General features: G+C 31.6%; 1 protein-coding gene across 1 annotated transcript; it reads left to right on the top strand.

The window, feature by feature from the left end:
* Positions 1–797: 797 nt before the first annotated feature.
* LOC141449084 (uncharacterized) lies at positions 798–17,089 on the top strand. Its single transcript, XM_074118150.1, has 14 exons — positions 798–1,051; positions 1,129–1,248; positions 1,904–2,131; positions 2,240–2,365; positions 3,371–3,482; positions 4,091–4,273; positions 4,628–4,807; positions 4,880–5,052; positions 5,135–5,245; positions 5,334–5,395; positions 8,068–8,127; positions 11,204–11,446; positions 11,598–11,883; positions 14,754–17,089. The coding sequence occupies exons 2-14, from the start codon at positions 1,229–1,231 to the stop codon at positions 15,331–15,333; spliced, it is 2,364 nt and encodes a 787-aa protein (XP_073974251.1). The 5' UTR covers positions 798–1,051; positions 1,129–1,228; the 3' UTR covers positions 15,334–17,089.
* Positions 17,090–18,949: the final 1,860 nt, after the last annotated feature.

The following is an 18,949-nucleotide window of genomic DNA, read 5'->3' as shown; positions in this document are numbered from 1 at the left end:
AAACACCACTTTCCCTAAGATAAAAATATTTCTGTATTGTTTGATATGTGATGAAGGTTTTAAAAAGTTCAAGAATATAATATTTTATGCAACTAGTTGAACTAAAATAAATAAATAAAAAAAAAATCGAGAAAGTTCGAAGAAATATAAGAAGATATACAAGTATACATATATCAAGATATAATCAATAAAATTGGTAATACAAAAGTTTGAAACCTGGCATTTTGGTGAAATAATAGTTTAAAAAGAGTAATGAAATACAGAATTACCGTAAATCGAAGTTATTCTCTTGCAACTATCAGATGTATACTAAATCAATTTATAATTTTTGAGTTCACGTGTTTCTACTCTTGTATATCCCACGCTAGACCCTTATAAGTTCAGACTATGTCGATGTCAAGCCAATAGTACTATTTCGTAAAATAAAGAACCTTTCATATTCAGTTGACTTTTTTAATATTCACCCAAATTCAGTAGCACAAGGCTAAAGTATTGGGTTTCCTTCTAAGATCGCCATTAAATATTTCAGATAAAACTTATTAATTTAATAAAATTTTACGAATATATATTAGTTTTGCCAATAGGAATATTAGAAGAAAATAATAAAATTCTATAAATTTTCTTGGTTAACAAAGAGTAGAAGATTGCCATTCCATTCTTTTCAAAATTTGTTATGCTGTTCATTAATTAATAAAAATGATTATGTATACATGTATGTATGTATACATTATGTACATATGTATGTCGGGACTCCGACAAATATGAGCATCAGCAGTTGAAAATGTGGTTAGGAAGCAGTTCTATGTTATATCGTTGATAACATGCTTGTTTCTTCTTTTATAAAAGTACAATAAACATTTAAATGTTAATACTGTTCATTGTACATGCCCATGTACACCTCTACACATACTCAGCAGTTACAGTAACAGTGAGGGAGTGACTTTTACAGAGTAGGATTTACTCTCTGGGTTCAGGCACTAAATTTTTTAATTGGCCCAACAAGCTTGCATCTTCTCTGTCTTGTAATCAATCCCAACCATAACCTAACAAAGTAACCTAGCACATTTGCTGCTTATGGTTTGTGTTTGTAACTGGCGGTAAGGTTAGAATTTGTTTTTATCTTTTCAGGTCATTACAACTCAACGTCCACACTTGTTCTCTTTCTGATTAGATTACCGTCAACATATTTGAATTTGAGACAAATTCTTGGAGTTCTGAGTATTTTATAATGGGAAGACTTGGTAAAAGGTAAATTTTTTTCATTTGAAGTAAAAACAAGAAATGCACTTATTTTAAAGTTACTTCTATTATTTGGTCAGTCTTTATTAAATTTGGAGCGATTTCTCTGCAAAAAGCTTCATTGTTTAACAATTCTAAACAGTCTCAGCTGACAATCAACATTGAATTTTGTCAGTTTAATCTAGTTGGTAGAAGCCGCTTTTCGCTCCACTTCCCAGTGTTACATTTTTTGTCGGCAACTAGCAAAGTATGCTTAAAGCTTTCAAATGTGATTTAGTTTACTTTTGATATCCTTATATCAACTTTTATTTTTCAAAGTTAGTTGATTTTTTATCTTACCTTCCTCGTGAATCCTAACGGGAAACAAGTTTTTAACTTGTTTAGTAAACTAGGCTGTTATACAATTACTAAGCATTCCTGCTAGGAAGCGAATTTTTTGTTTTTATAATTTCTTCTCTTAAATTGGAGATATTACTCGATACTTTACTATATGAATTCCAAAATTTATTACTGAAATGAGATTGAAAGGGAAGAACTTTATCAAGCTTATGTATCTATAAAAAACTAAAGACATTGATTTGTTAAAAAATTTATTTTTTGTAAATGTATCAGTGAACGTCATACTTAATTGAATCATCAATCTCATCAGAAAAAATGTTTTTAGATCTAGATCTAGATCTCGTGACAGAAGAAGAGAAAGATCACGCTCCCGGGATAGGTATCGTTCAAGATCAAGATCAAGGGATCGTCGAGGTATTCGAAGTTTGGGTGGTCGACCTAGGAGCGGCAGAAGGGGTGCTGGTGCATTTCTTAGAAAGCCCTTTTGGGATTTGTCAAGATTGGAACCGTTCAGAAAAAATTTTTATACGCCTCATCCGGACGTGGAAGACAGGTGTTTTTCGATTATTTTTATTTCGTTATTTAGCAATCTACCTAATATTAGGTTTTCGTATTTAAGTACCTGTTAGTGTAATTTTTATTATAATTTTTACGTTGTTAGGAGCCGAAATGAGATTGAAAATTGGTTACTTGATCGTGACATAACTTTAAAAGGGCGTGATGTACCACGACCAGTTTGGTCATTTGAAGAGGCTGGCTTTTCTGAAACAGTCCTAAGAATGCTCAGGTAAAATAAAAAAAAATCTTAATATTTTTATTAATAGTGGATATAATGAAGAAATATCTAAATCGTGCATATTTTTTTACTAATCTAAGAGGAATTGCTTAAGCTTTAGAAAACAGGAAGAGAAAAAGGTTTGAATTGTGATGTATGTGACAAACGATCGTTATTTTATCAATTGTTAGTTATTTTCTTTTCTGTAGAATTCGAGTAATTCGAATAAGTTCTTGATGGTCTGCGGTTTTTAATACCAATAGGACTCTCGGCAACAACCCATATAGTGAGTTTACAAACTGACTCCTCCCCGCCAACAGTAAGGCAATTTGTCTGAATAATACTAGCTGTCTCTCTTTCCATTTAACATAGAAGGTCCTCTTTTAATGCAGCTAATTAAGTATACCTTAACTAAATTTATAAACATTAGGCAGTCGGAACATATCCAATAAAAGAATGTGGTCCAGTAACCGAAAGCAATATTATTCTTTTTTACTTAGACCTTCACTGTATAAGTACGCAACTAATTGAAAATGTTTGTCAAATTTAAATTTATCTTTTTTTTTGCTACCCTGAGTTGATTGCAATAATGCCTGGAGCTATGATCTCCAGAGAGAGATAATTTTATTCTATTACCAAAATGTCATTATTTCTCTAAAGAGGGGTTACTACGGTGGGATTGTCGGTTATTGACCTTGAATTTGTGTATTTAGTGAATCTTACCCTTACTTATAACAAATTTAACAGGGTCAGAGTAAGATCAGGTTTGTCTTCATTTCGTTAAAAATGAAACGTATTATCACCTACACTGTTTATTTTTCTATCACTTACCTTACTACTTACTATTTGCTCATTAGATTTAGAGAGAGGTGTGTCAAATACAGCATGAATGTACAATATATTGAATAATGAAACGAATCTGGCCCCCATTGTAAATGAGTTTGAACTGTAACGAATTGGCAGTACAAAAGTAATATTTTCAAATCTGATGTGGTTTGTTTTGACTTATTTTTGCAGGAAACTGGGTTTCAAGGAACCCACAGCTATTCAAGGGCAAGGTTGGCCAATAGCTTTAAGTGGCAGAGATATGGTCGGCATTGCACAAACTGGATCTGGCAAAACTTTATCTGTAAGAATATTATTTTCATGTTTGCTTTTAGGAATGTCGTTTATAAATATTCCAACATCAAATTGATATGGAATATTTTTATTTCGATATTATAATTATAAACATATTATACCTTTAAACGTGTTGATTTGAAAAAGAAAAAGGAAGGAGAAATTTGTCTGTTATATAATTTTGAAATATTATAATTAAAAAAATTTTTTTTTACTTACTGATAAACTGTTATCACTTCTTAGAACGGGTCTTAATCCTAAATCCATACTGAGTTTATAAGGCGTCACGGTAGCCGAGCGGTTAGGAGGCGAGACCTGCAAAGCTAATATGCATTGTGGTACTGGGTTCGATTCCCGGTCTTAGGCCTTGGATATTATTTAAAGGTTAATAAAAGAAATTTACAGTAAAGTATGTTTGCTAGTCGCCTCCGTCCACGACTCCTAATTGGTAGTTGGACGAAAAGCCCGCCTGAAAAAATAGGCAATTACTTTACTACTACTTACTTTACTTACTGAGTTTATTTGCCGAAGTATCTAAATTTCAAATTGTACCCTAGTTAATTTAGGAAAACTTCTAAGAAATCTACTTTTATTATTATTTTATTTATTTTTTTGCAGTACATACTGCCTGCAGTTGTTCACATACACGCCCAAGAACCAATAAGACGGGGAGATGGACCAATAGCTCTGGTACTTGCTCCAACTCGAGAACTAGCACAACAAATACAGGAGGTAGCTAATGATGTAACAGATGATATATCTCATGCGGCAGTATTTGGTGGGGCATCAAAATCTTTACAGGTAAATTTTGTTGATTGAAAAAACTAATGAATGAAAGTAGCAATAGAGTTCACTTCTTTATGGGCCCTCTCACACTTCTTAATGCTCATAACGAGGTACCAAGATAACAAGTTATAATATAATATTAAATATATAATAATATTTTATTAAAAATGTTTAATTTGCCGGAAAACGCAATACATGTTTTTTTCTTTTAGAAATACACTAATGGTATACGATTAGTTGGAAAAAGTGTTTAACAAAGTAATATATATGTACTGTAAATTTAAATTAAATTTATAATTTTGTGTGTAATTCCTAATTTTGTGTTTCATTGAGTATATTTGAACATGATTATTATTTAAATAAATACAGGCTCGGGAATTGAAACGTGGAGTTGAAATTGTGATTGCCACTCCAGGTAGGCTGCTTGACTTCTTAGAAAGTCGTGAGGTAGATCTGAAGAGATGTACATATCTTGTGTTGGATGAAGCTGACAGAATGTTAGACATGGGATTTGAACCGCAGATCAGAAAGATAATAGAACAGATAAGGGTACTATTTTATTTTCCAGAGAAATTATAATTGTACTAGATATTGAACATTCTAAAGTATTTATCATTCTAGCCTGACAGGCAAGTTTTAATGTGGTCAGCCACGTGGCCAAAGGAGGTTCAGAACATGGCAGAAGATTTTCTTAAAGATTATATTCAAGTGAATGTAGGATCATTACAGTTATCAGCTAATCACAATATTCTTCAAATTGTTGACGTTTGTCAAGAGTATGAGAAAGAACAAAAGTAAATTCAGTAATTCCAGTAATAGTTCGTAAAAGATATTTTAATTTTTGGTGGAAATAAAGGTATGACTTTTTTTTTTTAGGCTGGCCTCTTTGCTCAAAGAAATTATGTCAGAAAAAGAAAACAAAACCATCATCTTCATTGAAACAAAAAGAAGGGTGGATGAAATTACTAGGAGGATTCTTAGAGAGGGGTATGTATGCATTTATTTCTTATTTATATAGCATGCATTATTTAATTAGATTAATACATATTTTAATATAAATATTCCATCGTTTAAGTTACGATGCTGTTTGTATACATGGTGATAAAAAGCAGAGTGAAAGAGAATACGTGCTAAAAGGTAAGCACTTATAATATTATTTCTTTTAAAAAACTTACTATGACATTATTATTTGTCTGTGGGAAGGGACCAAGCCCTACCAAAAACATTTTGGGTCATTGAGCTATTCAATAGAAAAACAGCAAAATTACGTAAAAGTAGGAACTAACGTTCAGTCATGGGTTTGAAATCGAACAGTTACCTTAAGAGGAAACTACCTAAGCTCTTCCACCTTTTACCTGTTGGGACTTATACAAACATCACAACCTTTAACGATCTTTATCAAATCCTTTGTTAGTAAATTCACAACGTTCTGAAACAGAAATGATAAACTCCATCCAGGACGGTTGTGAATTCCACCAATCCATGATTTCATAGAATTCTTTATGGCAGCCTTTCGGGAACAGCGCCCAACCTTATCTTCGTTTTTCTAAAGAAGAAAACTTGTGATCCTAGGAGCGTAGGTTTCTTCAAACGAAGCCCTAACATGAAGAATGCTAACCTCCTTTCAGACTGTTTCAGTATTACCTCTCGAGCCTGAATGGACGGACCACTCAGTCTATCCCCAAGAAGTGTAGAGTTCGCATTCCAATTCGTCTATCTTGGATGTCTATGCAGAATGGGAAATCTTATAAATTCTCAGATTAAACCTAATAATCCTATTATTGAAAAGAGAAGCTCTGAGTTAACTCTTCAGTCATTATTCGGACTGATAATATTCTTAAAAGAAAGAGTAAGGCCAATCATGAGCTTGGTCCTAGTAATTTCTTGCCTGCTAATCCTTGTTACAAATGATGGTAGCATAGAATCTTAATACGGTGTTCATTACGAAGTCGAAAACAGTCTGATCTCTAACAATAGTGGCGCTTCTACCCTAGACATGCATCACATTCTATAATACTTGGAGTGAGTTTTTTTTTTTTTAAAAAAAATAGACCAAATCTTTCAGTTCCTGAGGTGTTAGGGAGGATTCACTCTAAGCAAATATGACGAGACCAACAGTTTTGTGTCACCCACCCATCTGCGAACCAACACACATCGCAACTAAATTCCAGGAGCAAAACTACCTGGGTGAAGAAGCATCGACTATCCACGAATTCGTGTACCTGCTCCAGAAGAGTGTACCTCCACTTCTCACAAAGCCTTTCTTCACGAACCTACCTTTATTAAATGTTGACTCTTGTGCCTGAATAAAACTCAGCAAGCTAAGGCGTACTTGCTGTTATGTAGGTTAATTTTCACCATCTCTACCTTGTGATTTGGTGGAGTGATCTGAGATGCACAATGTATGGGAACTTATCATGCGTCTTTAACGCCAACCAATTGACCTGGTAAAGTATTGGTTGAGCAGAAACCGGAGGCAAAGATCTGTCTGTACACAAGGTCTCATGGCATCATAGATGATCTTAACAAAACTTACAGTTTAAAAAGTAAAGTGTATAGGTTGAATAAACGATAAAAGGTACACAAATCAGCAAGATGGCTAAGGGTCAGACACCAAGGAATTCCTGGGAATCACCTCTTTTTTAAAGTAATTTGCTTTGTTCTAATCCATCGGACTTTGATGGCTTAGGTTTGAACTGAATTTACTTCTCTGTAGTGAGTTTATCCACTATATCTCAGGAATGGAAAATCGCAGAAACTTCAAATTTTCGAGCAGAATGGCACTGCAATGTTATGGTATGGAAGCTTTAACCTCTGCTTCCTGCCAAATTTTATCAAATTCGGGCAAAGATTTACACTTATTAATAATAATAGTTTTAGAGAGAGGGGCCTTAGATACATCGGGCTAACTCTTTTCCCATTAAGTGTAAAGCGTCGAGAGCCCCAAAACGCTCATCTACATGAAATTCCGAATCGAATGACATCTCTCTTATTAAAATTAGTCCATGCGTTTAGACGATACGTTGTTTACAAAAAAAAAGGAAAAAGAACAAGAACAATTTTTGAAAATGCCATTTTTGCTCACTTTTAGCAACTTTTTTCTCGAAATCTACCAAATCTACGTGGTAACAAAAAAAAAAAAATTGCTCTAATAAACGAGTATATGCCCAATATTTTCAAGAAAATTTGAGAATTTTATCATTTGTAGAAAAAAGAAAAATAAATGTCGAAGTTGGGTGTTTTTGGATGAACTTTACCCTTTTCGGAAAGTTTTTGTCAATCAACCCTTTTACGTCTGTTTTACCCGACCGTTTTAATGGCATTCTATTCTAAATTGTTTACTTCTGACCCTATGGTATGAAAAACAGTTTTGTCATCTATCTCCTTACAAGCGTAAGTCAGGATTAGTCGAGATTAAGCAGAAAAAATTCTGGAACAAATTCATTAAGAGACTGTAAACTAAAGTGACAGTTGAAATAGTTACTAAGTGAATAGTAAAGTAAGTAATTTTTTTTTTAGGAGTGGTAGTCAAAAAACGTTTGCTAAGAAATTAATTGGGGATATTTATTAATGTAATTCGTACTATCAGTTAACGTGCAGAAATTAAATTAAAGATTCAAGCCCGCAACCATTCCTATAGAGCGCTTTTCAGCACTACTTTAAGACATCAATATTTTTTTTGTAATCTTAAGAACGTAATGGTTAATTTTCTATTCACTTCTCCCACATAAGACATTGTTATACGACGACCTCTTTGTGACCTATGATTAAGATTTTTAAAATTTAAATTTCATTTTTAAACTTTTTAGATTTTCGAAACGGTCGAAGTCCTATACTTGTTGCAACAGATGTGGCCGCTCGGGGACTTGGTGAGTTACATTTTAGGCATTATTATATTATTTTAAATTCTTGAAATAGAACAGAAATAATGTTTTAAAAATTATTTTTTACTCTTTTGTTTAAATTAAAAGCGCCACTTTTCGAAGGCTTATCTTGTCAACACGACAGCTAATGACATTCTTGCAGATTCGAGATCCTATTCCGTTACTTAAATAAGCGTACAGTTGTACATTCAATACATAGGGTAAATCTTTAAAAATAAAATGTGAGTTGATCTTTTCTCATCTCAGAAAGGAGCCATTTTATTTTTTTTTAACTTTTTGTTTTGCTTTTTTTTTTCTCTTTTGTTTTTACAGAGGGGGACATTGACGCGAAAATGCTTGGTTTGTTTGTTGTGTAAACGCAAACTCTTTTGGTCGAGCATGGATCGTGTTGTGTTCCTCTCACCACCGACTTCTCCCTACTCTTTGTTGGTGATACGGCGCGCTGTGCTTAAGGTTGGTGTGATGCGTGGGCGTGCCGCTGCAACCCAGCTTCTGCCATATCTTCCTTCCATTGTTCTTTATACCGGCACCGACGCACTCGCACTCATTCTCACAGCACCGATTTGCCTGTACAACAGCTGCTCATCTCGTCGCACGAAAAAGTGATTGTCTAACTAACCGAAACTGATTCTCCCTAAATACATCATGATTAAGCTTAAGACTGTTATTGCTAGAAGGGATAGTACAACTATTATTCCTAAAGTAATTCTGCATTTTATCTATTCATTTTGTTTATTTTATTCACTTTGAAACCTTCATATAATCTCTTACCCTTATTTGGGGTGTGAACATTATTTTTATATCTCCAGGTATTTCGTTACATTAGACCAACTTCTTTGCTCGTTTGTTCCTAAAATTCTTTACTTCATTAATAAAACTCCCAGTACACCCGAGCCATAAGAAAGTCGCAGAATATTACTAATTACTATATAATAAATTCTTAAGTCAAAGAGGCTGTGGTAGAATAATTACTTGTTGAAGAAAAGTACCCTTTATAAGAAGTTTATATATATACTAGATAATATATTAACTAATATGTATATATATTAATTCATTATATCTTTGTTATATATCAAAAATTAATAGATATTGATTAAACCTATTAGAAAAATGGCTTCATTATGTGTGTATTCAAAAATACTATAATTTGTAATAGAATAATTAGATATTCATAATAACTTAACTGCAAAAATTGACATTTTAGTAAAAAATAAAAGAAATAAGTGCTTAAAGCTTTATATTATAAGTTCTTAAAGGCCCTTTATGCTCTATCTTCGTTTAATGTTTAAAACAAATGCATATAATTTAAATAGCGGTAATTTCTTTAATCAGTCTCAGATGTCTTCGATAGAGTATTTTATATAAATTTTCCTCTTCACAAAAGCAAGTAAAATCTTTTGTATAACACGAGTTAGACAATCACATACTCATCCGAGAAGAGAGCCATTTGGAGTGAAAGCGGTACAACGCAAGTCCTCAGGTCGATTGAGCGGCCAACATAAGAAAAATGAGGTACAGGTGTAGGGTTCGGTACGGGGGCAAGGGGGGCGCTGCCCCCAAGGGCCCCCAGGCCGTACTCAAGGCACCACACTATCAGAGCGAACTGATGAGGGCTTCTGTGTTTAGCCCTTTGTCTCTGAGGGCACGCATGGTCCGCTCCCTCATGCCCAGTGCTAGTGAAAGAAAATTAGCCTTAATACGTAAGTATTAGCCATTGTAGTAAATCTGTGATTTATTTTATATTAACTTAGGCGCAGAATAAATATTTGTTTCATAACTTGAAAGAAACTGTCGATATTAAAATAAAAAATTTTGGGTTATGTCTGATTGTAAAATTCAAGTTAGGTGGATTATATGACATGAAAGCCGGATTATGAATTTCGAATATACTTGAATTCCTGCTCTTATGTATTCAATTGTATAAATGTGTAAAAATGTTTTGTAAATGTTGGACAGTGTTGAGGTCTGAAAATGCTCCGAAGTACTTTTAGACATAATTCGATCTGCATTGTTTATATACTCTCTCTGTAAGATAGTTAGACTTACCTACACACCACTGAACAATAGTAATTACAAATTAAATTGTTTTTTTTTCTTCTTCTTTTTTAATGATAACAGCTTAGTAAGAATTCATACAAAGTGATGGTAATATTTTTCATTTATTTATAAATAATAAAATCTGTTATGACCATAAACACCACTATCTTTTACTAAATTCTCAAGTGCACACTTGAAATTCCTAAACATACTTAATTTTTACGGTTTGTATTATGGAAATGATACTACAAAACATAACCGTCCCTCTTCACCAGAACTGACTTTCATGTTTATTCATAAAAAAATGTCCAAATGAAAGTTACAGATCTGCGCGAGTATCTTGTTTATATGAAATCAAAAGAAAATCTCAAAAAAGTGAAAAATCCTTCTGAAAACGGTACTTCCGTTTGAATAATATACATCACAGTCAGAATTTTTGCAATGTATTTAATTCTCCTTAATAATAGGTAAGTGATAGTGACCTACTAATGTTGAAAAGACCCTTTATAAGGAAGCGTTCTCACTCTCATTCTCTGTCTCTCTTTCAGAAGTGCCCTTAATTGAATGTTTTACTTGTGAGTAGTAAAAAGAAAAACAAATAAATTTAAACTAAGTTCTTTTAATGGGAAGTGAAATATAATTATAAAATGCATTGCTGGCAAATTGACAAATTCATGTATACCTTAAAACAAATTGATTGAACTTCTCACTTTAAAACGCAGTTATTGAAGAAATTGAAAACAAATTATTTTTTTTTCAGTATTAATTTCATAAAAAATTTTTTGAAGCATTTAGTTTGAAATTCACTTTACTTCATTACAATTTTTTTTTTTAAATACCTGGAATGAAGTTTCATAAGTCAATTACATTCATAAGTATCACTTATGTGTGATTGATGGGTTATTAACATTTTTATATTGTCAGATATATTTGCCACAAGCGATTTTATAAATCAATGTTCTAGGGTATATTAATGTCTGTTAATCATCAGTTGTCTTTTTTGTTTATTCATTGTTCTAACTAGATGTCGAAGATGTGAAGTTTGTGATCAATTTTGATTTCCCTAATAACTCCGAAGATTATGTTCACCGCATTGGAAGGACAGGTCGTTCCAAGAGAACTGGAACAGCTTACAGTTTTTTTACACGGAGTAATGCTAAACAGGCAGCAGAATTAGTAGCAATCCTTAAAGAAGCTCATCAAGTGGTAAACCCAAAATTGGAAGATCTTGCAGAAAACTTCAGATTTGGAGGACCAGGTGGAAGAAGTAAGTTTTTTGTGATAGGAATGAAAAAATTATTAACAGTAACTTTGACAGATTTGTAGTGGTATAATAAAGTGTGCTATTTTTATAACGTTTGATATTTAAAAAACCTTTTTTTACTTTTATTTACAAATTATCAATTTAAATTCTTCAGGAAGAGGATTTCGAAATCGTGGCAGCCGTAGATCGCGCTCAGTTAGGAGGTCAAGATCTTCTAAAAGATTATCTGCTAGAAGATCTCGCTCGCCCCTGAAACGTTCAGTCTCTTTAGAAAGAAGGAAATCCCGAGATTGGCGCAGATCTAGATCATATTCACGAAGACGAACTACATCTAGGAATAGAAAGCGTTCTCTGTCAAGGGATAAGAAAAATAATGGGAGAAACAGCGCTTACAATTCAAAAAGAAGATCGAGGTCAAGAACACGAAAATCAACCGACAGGTACATTTATTTTTCTTACACTTATTCATTTAATTTATTATTATTTCTAGACTTTATATATATATAAAAAATTTTATATAAAAATATATATAACTTTTTTTCATTTCTTTTTGGTTTTTTATGTAGCCATCTTCACAACGTAACAGAACAAGTAATGAGACCAGAAAATTAAAAGTTTTTTAAATTGAAAATTATTCAAATCCTAGTCTAAAAAAGAACTCTAAAAAGAAAAACTCCATAATTATGTATATGGCTTATAATATATCTATGTACATTATGTATTACATAAAAAACCAAAAAGTAAGAAATAAAAAAAAAGAACTGAGGCTTATAATAAAAATTGAACAAATAACTGTAAGGCAATTTTCTTAATAAGTAAGCCGACCACCAAAACTTAGGAATAGAATATGAGAAGGGGGGAGTGGGCCTAGTGGATTGTAAGGATTTCATAAAATCTTAGAATTTTTGTAGCATTTCCAATTTCTTTTAATGTAAGACAGTTAATATTGAACAGATTTCCGATGGAGCTGGTGTTAAATCACTTTTATTTCATAGGATCCCAGAGTTTTCGTGCACTATATTGTCTAAATACGAACTTAGTTATTTTATAGCAGTTATTTTTAAACAGTATGAAGAAAACAATAAGTTCAAACATTTCATTCATATTTTACAATACTTTTAGCTCGTAATTTCAATCAGATAGCAAGTTCGAAAAAAGCTCATGAATTCTATTTATTTCTGTTTTCTAATTTTTTCCCATGTTCCTCTTAAATGATTTCTCACTTTGCTACAGGGCCTTATTTCGTAAGTATTGCAACATCCCTCTTGAACATTGTATGTGAATTAAAAACCCATGTAAGTATCCATTGGCAGTGCAAGTGTGGGGAGGAATCAGAAGCGGATTCAAACCAACTAATTTAGCATTCCCCTAAAGCAGTGGTTCTTAACCTTTTCAAAGACGCGGAACACAATTATGTATATATTTTTCTCGCGGAACACTAACATTAAAAAATTTGAAATTCGGTATTTAGCAAGAACTTAAAATTAATGAATAATAAAAAATCGAATATAATTTTCAAAAAAGATATATAATATATTAATTAAAATTAAAAAGGATAAATTATTACATAGTTTTAAAAAATAAATTCTGAAAATTTAATTAATCAAATACCTAATCAACATAAAAGTACGTTGCTACAAAAATCTTTTAATGAGAAATTTGTGGCTGACGATTCTTACATATTGGAACAATATCAGGTCTGATTTGAGATAGAGCTACCCTCATTTCCTCTTCTATATTAGTAAGTCTTTCTCTTTTCTTGGTTTTTATGTTGGTTAATGTTGAGAAACCCAACTCGCAAATAAGATGTTGAAAATTGTATTAAAACTTCGAGTGCCTTTCTTGACAAAGCGGGGTATTCTTTTTGGATAGAAATCCAAAATTCATCAACAGTTGCTTCTAAAAATTGCATTTTAAGGGTACGGTCTGTTGACAGAGAAACTAATTCTTCTTCTTGTAAGGAAAATTGAGCATGCGATGTATCAAAAATGCCAAATGGATTTCGTATCCAATCATAAAATTCTAAAGAAAATTTTAAACATGGAAAATAATTTTCAAGTTTGGCTTCTAATAATGTTAAATGTTCTGTTATATCAGGAATGATTTCGTCGTACTTTTCATTTTGAAGAGAATCAAACATATCTACTCTATTATTATATTTCTAATTTTCAATACATTTAAAATTGAAATTTTGCGGAACACTTGGACCATATTCGCGGAACACCGGTTAAGAACCACTGCCCTAAAGGAATAAAGGCCGGGACATATTTTGGCAAGCCATAATAGAAAACAATTTAGAACTACCTACAAATTTACAGCTGATACTGACAAAAAACCAATCCAGTAGTAACACTTGAGGCAATATTCAAACATATCCAAACTAACCAAATCTTCATATAAATAATTAGTTATCAACAGGTTTATTAAATGTACTACCCCCAACAGCGACATAATGGCTAATCTGCGCGTACAGAAAACTAACAAAAAAAATCCATCGTACTTTTGGAAACTTTGTACCAATTGATATCATAAAAATAATTTTATTGTATTAATTCATAAATATTTTTTAAAATTTGTTGAATATCATAGACCTTTATGCTGGCCGACTTCATCTGTGAAATAATTTTGATAAGTAATTGCAGCATTCTCCATTTAATTTAGATTTATTATTATTATTCTAGGTATCAAATATCAATGCTCACGTTTTTAACGAACTGCGTTTAAAAAAAAGTTAAACACCTTAAAAAAAAAGATGGCAAAAATGCACTTTAATGAAATTACTTTTTTTTGGGGGGGGGGGGTCAGTTATAAGGGCAAGGTATGAAATAATATGAAGTTAAGATCGTAGGTTCACATACTCCAAAAATAAAAAATAAATAAAATTAAATAATAAAAATAAGTAAAGAAAATAGAGAAAAAGAGGGAAGTATACAGTAAGTATTGTCTTTCAAGTTATGAAATTATTCATATGTTTCTAAATTAAATGATAAAAGTAAGTTATTATACTAACTTCTATGGAGAAAATGTATACTAAATTCCAATAAAAATGATCCCTTTCGAAAAAACTAAATTCGAAGGCGAATGTTAAAGTACTCGTAAAGCTCTTATGGAGAGAAAAATCAATTCAGATGAACAGGAAAGAAAATTAAAAAAATAATAAATTAAATACATAAGCTTTTTTTGAACGTATCTGATTATTAGCTGAAAAGAAATACGAATGATATGATAAAATTGAGTTCGAATCTTTAGTATTTTTGTTAACCTAAAGTTGTTACTTTTTGAATCTAAAATTTTAATTATGTTTGAACAGGATATCTAGGGGATGGTCTAAATCTAGTGCTACTTATAACAGCGATAAAGAAGATAAAATTGGAGGTGGAAATAGAAGAAAAACTCCACTGACTAAATTAAGAAACAGTAGCCACCACAAAAATGAAAGATTTCAGTTGAATGATAAAAAGCAGAAATACAGAAGCCGATCTCACAGTAGTGATGAAGGGTGTGCTAAGGCTTATCGCATTGACCCTGCCACCAGTAACAAGAAAGAAATCCGAAGTCATACTGTATCTCGATCACGATCTAGATCCTCATCTAGATCTGTTTATAGAAAACGTTCTATATCACGTTCTCGATCACGGTCTAGGTCTCGATCTCCTTCATCCTCTCGGTCCTCATCTTCTTCTTTGAACCGCCCGCGATCTCATTCACGTTCACGATCTTTTGCTTCTCGTTCATCATCCCGCTCGCCATTAAGAACGTATTCTCATTCCCCAATACGTTCCAGGAAATATATTACGTCAAAATCTAAATCAAATTCGAAATCAAGAAGTCCAAATCGCGATAACCCATTGAATGGTCACACTAATAGTATTATTGAGTTGAAAGAATAAGATTATTCATTTATTTATTTTTTATACAATATTGATTTAAAAAAGTCCAAATTATTTTTATTCATAACTACTTCTTATTGGCAGGCATTAATAAGTTTGACGAACTTTCAAAGTTGAGTATTATTTTCTATTGATAGTTGATTAATATAGATAGATTTTCTATTGATCTTTTAATAGTTGACTGTTCATTGTTTTTTAATTTAAGTCAATGTTGATTCGACTGCAGTATTGTATTAATTACTAGAATTCGATATTGAAAATATTAAAATAATTGAAGTATAAAATAGATGTGAAATTCGGATTCTCTCGTATAGAATGTTGTCAGTGTTTACTGTTACAGATGTTCAGTACTTCTTTCCTAGAAAATTAATGAAACTATTCGAAATTTTTCTTTTTAAATTAACTATTAAATTTATTTTTTATTTATTTATTTTTTTTTTAATTAAAAAGAATGACATAATTGTTTTTAACAGTGAGAGGAGAAAGTAATTTATAGTTGATTCATTCAATTAATTAATTGAATTTTTATTATTAAAAATAAAATTTGGAATATAAAATTTGCATATATTGCTTCTGCCATTTAGGTTAAGAAATATAATAACTTTTTAGTTTTATTTCTTTAACCTTTTTGTAAGTTCCATTTCAAATGTTTAGAAATGAATTTTTTTTTTTTTTTTACATATTCAGTTAATAGCTAGAGTAAAATGTGTAACTTTTGCTCTGTGACTTAAAAACACATAAGCCATGGTAAAATCCATTCTCATTTTGTAAAACTAGATTATAAAAAAAAACAAGGTAATAAGACTTTCTATTTGTAAGATTTTTTTACTCAAGTTTTTATTTTAGTGATAGCTTTTTTCTTGTACAAATTTTGACCTACTCTACGCTCACATTTCTTTTATTTTTAAAGATGATTCTAACAGAAATAACACTTAATTATTATTAGATTATTTATGCTTTATTGACCTTCCCAGTTTCTTAGTAGAGTGGGTTATATATCTGTTGACTTTTATTTAGAAATGTTTTTTTTTTTTAATTCATACGGTGATTAATAAAAATCACTTTCTTTTCTGCAATTTACATGTTAACTTTAATAAAACTTAAATAAATATGTGTATTAAGGAAGTGAGGCGTAATAAATGTGGACGCGAAGGTTTAGAAGTCTGAGGAATCGATTTGCAATACCGTTAAAGATTTTGTTTGCGCGCTTCAATGAACTTCATCTGCTAGCGTTTACCTCCTGGTCAAATATGTTAATTTCAATATGTCAATAACCAGACTTGTAGCACTATTGAGATTATCCAACTAATATATAATTGTTCTATTTGTTGTTTGCAAGTCAACAAGCTTATTATATCTTATTATTGTTCTTTAGGTTCTAATATTCGTCTCTATTAGATTGAACTATTTTTAATCTAGAGTACCTTCTAATATTGAAACCAGAATATTTAACTTTGTCTGTTTTCAAGCCGAAATGAATCTATTTATATTACTAGATAGTGTTCTAAGAATTCGGAATTTTATTTTATGAATAGCTACACCATTCTGGTAATTTCATTTTTTATTTTTGCTTCTGCACTTAGTCATATTTTGTAAAGTTTTATGTACCTACATTTTTCTTAAGGGTTTGATATAAAGTATGTAGTTTTAGCTCTGCGAGGATTTTTGTTTTGTTTTGTTTTTTTACACATCGCTCTGTTTGTGTGAATCTTGTGGATGTAAAATTAAATAAAATATTTCAAAATGTAGAGAACAATATGTCGAGAGGAAATTCCGATTCTTGTTAAAAAACCAAGACATTGCTTCCAGACTACTATTTTTCCATCCCCTCTCTTTTTGTGGGTGATCTTTTGAGCTACTCAAACTCTTTTGGTGTGCGGTAGTGTTTGTTATTCCGTGTTACATTGGCACTATGTAAATGAGATAAACAAGTAATATCGTAATTATATAATTTCATTTAATTAAAAGAAATACAAAAAGGAACTAATTAGATGTGCTCACGCAGCCAATGGTGTCATCCAGTTTTTTACTGAATTTTCTCAAGTTAATCGAAAAACGAACAAAGTCGGAACAAAAATTCAATTCCTCCGTATCAGTTTTACTAAACTTTAGCAATGATAACTAAAGTCCTCAAGTTACTAATAGTTACAGATTCATCTAAAAACAATAATTTTCCTGGGATTGGTTTATAATATTATCTTTATATGATGTACTAACTTCATCTCTTATTAACTGGTAGAAGAAATAGTCTACTTGCAAATAAATATTGTCAAACAATGGCTGCCAGGTCACATAAAAATTTATGCAAATGAAATGGTAAGATGCAGTAGCAAAAATGGATGTCGGTAATGAGACGGAAATTGAGCTGTTGATTGAAGAAGAACACGAAAAGAATTGTATTTATAAGAACGTATAAATTTAGTAGAGAACAGGTAGTGACGCTGACCCGAATTAAGGCAGAATATGAAAAACTAAACAAGATTATGTACTTATTTAAGGCGGTAAAGCATGTCAGGTAAAAGAGTTAGAACTTGCAATTATGCACTGCAGAAAATCAAAAAAAGACAGAAATACTTCTTATTTACAGAATACAAAACTCTTACTGATACTGAAAAATATTGGGAACATGAAGTTGGTGTGCCAATTTTTGACTGATGCAGACTAATAGAAAATAATTTTTTGAATGTTATTTTTAGATTTGTATTTATTCATTTATTGGTTTCACATCGTTAATGCATTTATTTTTTAGTATTACCGCATAAATAGTATTATTAATTTAATTAAATCTCTCATTAATTTATCTATATGTTACGATCAGATTACCCCTGGCTATATGGGAGTTTTAATATTATCTTTAATATTAAAATTTGCATTTTGCTACTACACCTACCGTAGTCTTTATCAGCAATAAATCCAACCTGAATTTAAAGAAGAGCTTTGAAAGAAAATAATGGAATTTATTGATTGACAGTATTGATTTTCGGATTGTTGAGTCATGGCTTGAATCAGAAGAATCACATGTTATGAACACTCAAGCCAAAAAAAAAAAAAAATGAAAAACATTGATTTATTAAAGTTATTTAAAATACTCAACATGAGTTAAATAAGCTGGCAAGCCCCAGTTCAAACTTTGAAAACTATCCGACGTGTCTGTTTGTTTTGAATTAGAAATACTAATATCTTCTTCCTCATTCAAATACTCTGCTTTCTTATTGCAGCAGCACCGTCTGTTCACACACTCTCACAAAATTTAATTTAGAATTGCCATGTTAGTCACTTCTGTGATTCGTATGACGCAAAGCTAAGTAATTTACCAACTATATAATTTTCAATTTTCTTTGAGGCGGTGATCCCGCGTTCGATTCTAGCTACTGGCCCTTAGTTTTCTCTTCCCAGGAGGTTCTTACTGCTAATCTTTGATCCGGTAATGGACAGTGTGCCTGTACGGGGAAATACTGTCCGGAGCGGCCTTCAGTGTACTGAAACAAGCTCCGGGCGCCGTTTATCTCAGATGTTGACGTGCCTAAAATTAAAAAGAAAAAAGATTGTCTTCCACATTAATAGCAAGTTCACGAATTCGTGCTATACTGTCATTGGATATTGGGACAGACATTCT

The sequence above is a fragment of the Rhodnius prolixus genome, unplaced genomic scaffold, assembly GCF_049639745.1.
Source record: "Rhodnius prolixus isolate KJV_2025 unplaced genomic scaffold, Rpr scaffold_1, whole genome shotgun sequence".
Taxonomy (NCBI): Eukaryota; Metazoa; Arthropoda; class Insecta; order Hemiptera; family Reduviidae; genus Rhodnius; species Rhodnius prolixus.
The sequence above is the reverse complement of the archived record's forward strand: the minus strand, read 5'-3'. Positions and strand labels throughout refer to the sequence as shown.

Bases quoted from the DNA above. Each gene is read 5' to 3' on its own strand.
- LOC141449084 (XM_074118150.1), top strand. From the start codon at position 1,229: ATGGGAAGACTTGGTAAAAG. The intron at 2,366-3,370 runs GTAAAATAAAAA...TTATTTTTGCAG, and splicing joins ACAGTCCTAAGAATGCTCAG to GAAACTGGGTTTCAAGGAAC. The intron at 4,808-4,879 runs GTACTATTTTAT...TTATCATTCTAG, and splicing joins AGATAATAGAACAGATAAGG to CCTGACAGGCAAGTTTTAAT.